Below are 4048 nucleotides of genomic sequence, written 5' to 3'. Positions count from 1 at the left end.
TGTCCAGCAGCTGGTCCAGGTCCACGCCGCGGTACGTGAACTTGCGGAACGTGCGCTTCTTCTTCTGCTCCACCTCCGCCTGCGCGGGCCGGGGCGCGCGTCAGTGCGGGACCCGAGGACCTGCCCCCCAGCCGCCGCGGCCGCGGGGCTCACCCGGCCCGCGTCCCCGCCGCCTCCGGCCGGGGCACACACACGCGGCTCCGGGCTGCTGGGGCTCGGCGGGGACGTCATCCCGACACCAACCAGGCCCACCCCGCGCCCCCATATCCAGCGGCCCCGGACGCTTGGAGGAGGCTGCCGCAGCCGAGCGGCCTGACCCCGGCCCTCACGGCGCGGTCAGGCGGCGGATGGCGTCGGATGGGCCGGGAACAGTCGCGCCAACCCTCGGCACTCACCATCTTGTCAGCTCTACAGAAAGGACCGCCTCCCCGCGCCTGCGCAGTTATCACGAGGTCCCCGCGCGCCCCGCCCCTCGGCCGTCCGCGCGCACGCACTTCCGCTTTCTGGGCGGAGGAGCGCGCCCTCTGCTGGCCGGAGGGCCGAGCGCGGGCTGCGCAGACTGAAGCAACCGCCGCCGTTCTGCGGGGCTCCGACCCCCGGGGCTGGGGCCGGCCGCGTCGTGTTTGGGGGACGTGGGACACGTCGCTGCCCCTTTCGGAACCTCATATTCCTGCAACCCTATTCCAGCATAGGTGTGCGGGTTCAGGCCTAGCGCCGCGGGGGAGCTGGCGCTCCAGTGAGGGCGGCGGTCAGTCCGGAGCGAGGAGGAAAAGCCGGGGGCCGGCGGGCCGGACGCGGGCTCTGCAGGGTGCTCCGAGAAGGCGCCCCTGATGGGGACCGGCCAGCCTTCAGCACCCGAAGTCACGTACCGCCGTGCCCTGCTAGGTTTCTGTAACACGTGTGCGGGTCTAACGTTGACAGCACACAGGGGACAAGGCGGTAGGGCTGTCGCCCCAAGGAACTCGAACAGATGCACCTGCGCACAGCCGCATGGGTCACGCGGCCCGAAGGGGGAAGCCCCCCAGTGTCCACCCACAGATGAGGGGTACACGCGGCGCGGTCCGTCCCCACGCGGGAACACGCTCCAGCCTCAGGAAGGAAGGGGCCCTGACACCTGCCACGACGTGGAGGGACCCCGGGGGCACTGGGCTCAGCGAGAGGAGCCAGACCCCGAAGGACACACCCCGCAGGACCCCACCCTAGGGGGTCCCCAGAGGGGTCCCGTCCACAGAGAGGAGAGGGTGGGAGCCGGGGCTGGGGCGGGGGTGGGGAGTCCGTGCTTCATGGGGAGTCTCCGTGTGGGGAGATGGAACGTTCTGGAGACGGAGAGTGGGGGTGGTCGCAGGACAGGGTGAGTGTGCTTCATGCCGCTGAGCTGTGCACTTAGAGACGGTTATGATGGCAAATCTTAATGTATGTTTTGTCACAATAAAAAACCAAACATATATATGGTATGAAAAAAATCATTAATTAAAACGGTACACTACAAAATACTCATTTAATGCAAAAACCTCAACAGAAGCATACAGAAACAAGAAACAGATACACAGCATACAGAAAACGGGTGAAACGGCAGTGGGAACCCCGAGCATATGGGTAACCACACTGAACGGCAGGGATGGAAGAGGCATCGGGAGGTGAGTTCCCGTTGGACGGAGCGAGCATGCAAAGACCCTGCGGGAGGGGAGGAATGAGGCAGGTGCCTCTGCCCCACCCAGCTGAGTGCTGCGCCTGTGGGACCAGCAGCCCCTGAGCCTCCAGACCCTTCCCCCAGATTGCTGGGTGGGGTTTGGCTTAGACCTGTAGCTTTGTAGGGAGCTGGGGCTGGCCTGGAGGGAACAGGAAGTCTCGAAGGAAGCCCGGCCTCCTCAGCCATTTCCACAATCCTGTGGGTAGAGCCCGTTAAACTGTACCCAAGAAGGGGACGGCCCTCCCTGTCCCTGGTGGAGCACAAGCACAGGTTTGGGGGCCTCAGGATGTGTCCTTCGGGACGCAAGGGGGCTTGCCAGTGCTCACCAGAGTAAGGTGTGGTCCCAGGAGCCCCTGGCCGGCTGGAAATCCCTGCCTCGTTTGCATAATGCCCTTTTGCCAGGGAACCTTAATTTTGCAGAGAATTAATTTCACAAAAGAAAGGAGCTAAGGTTTCACCCTGTGATGACACGCAGTACGGATGGAGGGTGCCGGCCCAAAGTGCCTCCTGTAAACCGGGGTGGTGGGTGGCGGGGTGAGCACTGCAGGGGAGGCGCCCCTCTCTTGGCCTTTGAGCTAAACCCACCTTCCCTGCCCCAGAACGTGAGCTGGGCCGTGGGTGCGGATGGGGGTTTCTGGCTGTTCTGTCCATTGCTTTATTTCAGGCTGGTACATTGGAGGCATCCGGTGCATTTTGGATGAATCTGTTCTTTTTACATTTTTTTTTTTTAAAGATTTTATTTATTTGACAGAGAGAGACACAGCGAGAGAGGGAACACAAGCAGGGGGGAGTGGGAGAGGGAGGAGCAGGCTTCCCGCCGAGCAGGGAGCCCATTGTGGGGTTCGATCCCAGGACCCTGGGATCACGACCTGAGCCGAAGGCAGACGCTTAACGACTGAGCCACCCAGGTGCCCCTCTTTTTACATTTTTTTAAGTTTTTTTTTAAAGATTTATTTGTCAGAGAGGACAGCGCGAGCACACGCAAGCGGGGGGGGGGGGTGGCAGAGGGAGAGGCAGACTCTCCACTGAGCAGGGAGCCGGATGTGGGGCTGATCCCAGCTTCCTGGGATCATGACCTGAGCCGAAGGCAGACGCTTCACCAACTAAGCCCCCCGGCGCCCATCCCTGTTCTTTTTACGTTTTTGAAATCTTGACGGTGCTCTTTAGAATGACGTAATAACGGCCTCCAAAGGCTGGGAACCAGGACGTGTCCCCTCCCACGGCAGAGAGGACCTTGTCAGGGCCCCCGAGGAGGGGGTGACCCTGGGTTCCCGGGGGGCCCGGCGTCCTCATGAGGTCCTCACGAGAGGGAGGCAGAGGGTGGGAGTCCCAGAGATCGGCAGACCCCGCGCTGCTGGCGGTGAGGATGGAGGGGGGGCCGCGGGCCAGGAAAAGGCCGGAGCTGGGTCTCCCGGGGGGAACAGCCCTGCCTGCGCTGGGGTTTTAGGACTTCTGAGCCCAGAACTGTCAGGACATGAGCATGAGCGGTTTAAGTCCTAAGTTGGTGGCAGTTTGTGACAGCAGCCCTCAGGCCCCCACACACTAGAACACAGGAGGATTCACCCATTTTGTTCCTAATTCCCAGGGCCAGCCTCCCCCAGACCCAGGAGTCCCTCCCACTCTTGCCGAGAGGCCAGGCCAGAGCCAAAGAAGTCCTGTGTGCAAGTGAGCTCGGACTCCCCTCCGTGGTCACTGACGGTCACAGCCCCTTCTATCTGGGGAGAGGGGCAGTCAGGAACATGGACAGGAACGGAATATCCAGAATGTCCAGGGCTGGAAAGGCCTGGCAGACACTTTGCCGGCCAGGCCGTGTGTGTCAGGCAGGGGAGTGGCCGCTGTGGGATGCTGGAACTCATCCCACCCCACCTCCTGCCCCTGGCTGGGGGTCCCAGCTAGGATGGCCAGGCCCCACCAGGTGCCCCTGGGGCATCTCCCTTCAGCTCTAGGGGCTCAGGCCACCATGCTGCCTCCCGCTGGCCCTCGACTGGGTGTCCCGACGCCCACACCATCCACGTCAACAGCCTAGTTTGTGGAAAGGTGAGTGGCCTACCCAAGGCCACAATCCAGGCGTCACTCCCATGGGAATGGGGAGGCCTGGCCGGTCCCCACTCAGATCTGTCCAGGCACCTTTCCCTTGGCACCCAGCGAGTGGCCTGAGCCCTGGAACCTGGGCCCCTTCACGCTGGATCTGCAGCTCTCACCAGGCCCCCCAGCCCCAGGCCATCCTAAAATCCAGATCCGCCACCACGCCGAGACCCTAGGCGCACCGAGGTGGGGCCCCGGGCTCCCCAGTCGCGCAGACTGCGCACGCCTGAGACTGCTGAGGAGGCCAAGGGCCAGCGCAGGTCCTCCCGTGGG

General features: G+C 63.1%; 1 protein-coding gene across 1 annotated transcript in view; it reads right to left on the bottom strand.

Moving 5' to 3' along the window:
* The window catches only part of RPS15 (ribosomal protein S15), a 1103-nt gene extending 610 nt beyond the window's left edge, over window positions 1–493 (bottom strand). Inside the window, exons 1-2 of the mRNA XM_032394555.1 lie at window positions 396–493; window positions 1–79 (exon numbers count right to left, since the gene is read on the bottom strand). Coding sequence (XP_032250446.1) covers window positions 1–79; window positions 396–398 — 82 coding nt within the window. The 5' untranslated portion in view covers window positions 399–493. The remainder of the gene's footprint in view (window positions 80–395) is intronic.
* Window positions 494–4048: the final 3555 nt, after the last annotated feature.

Source organism: Phoca vitulina, unplaced genomic scaffold, assembly GCF_004348235.1.
Source record: "Phoca vitulina isolate PV1807 unplaced genomic scaffold, GSC_HSeal_1.0 scaffold81, whole genome shotgun sequence".
NCBI lineage: Eukaryota > Metazoa > Chordata > Mammalia > Carnivora > Phocidae > Phoca > Phoca vitulina.
The sequence above is the reverse complement of the archived record's forward strand: the minus strand, read 5'-3'. Positions and strand labels throughout refer to the sequence as shown.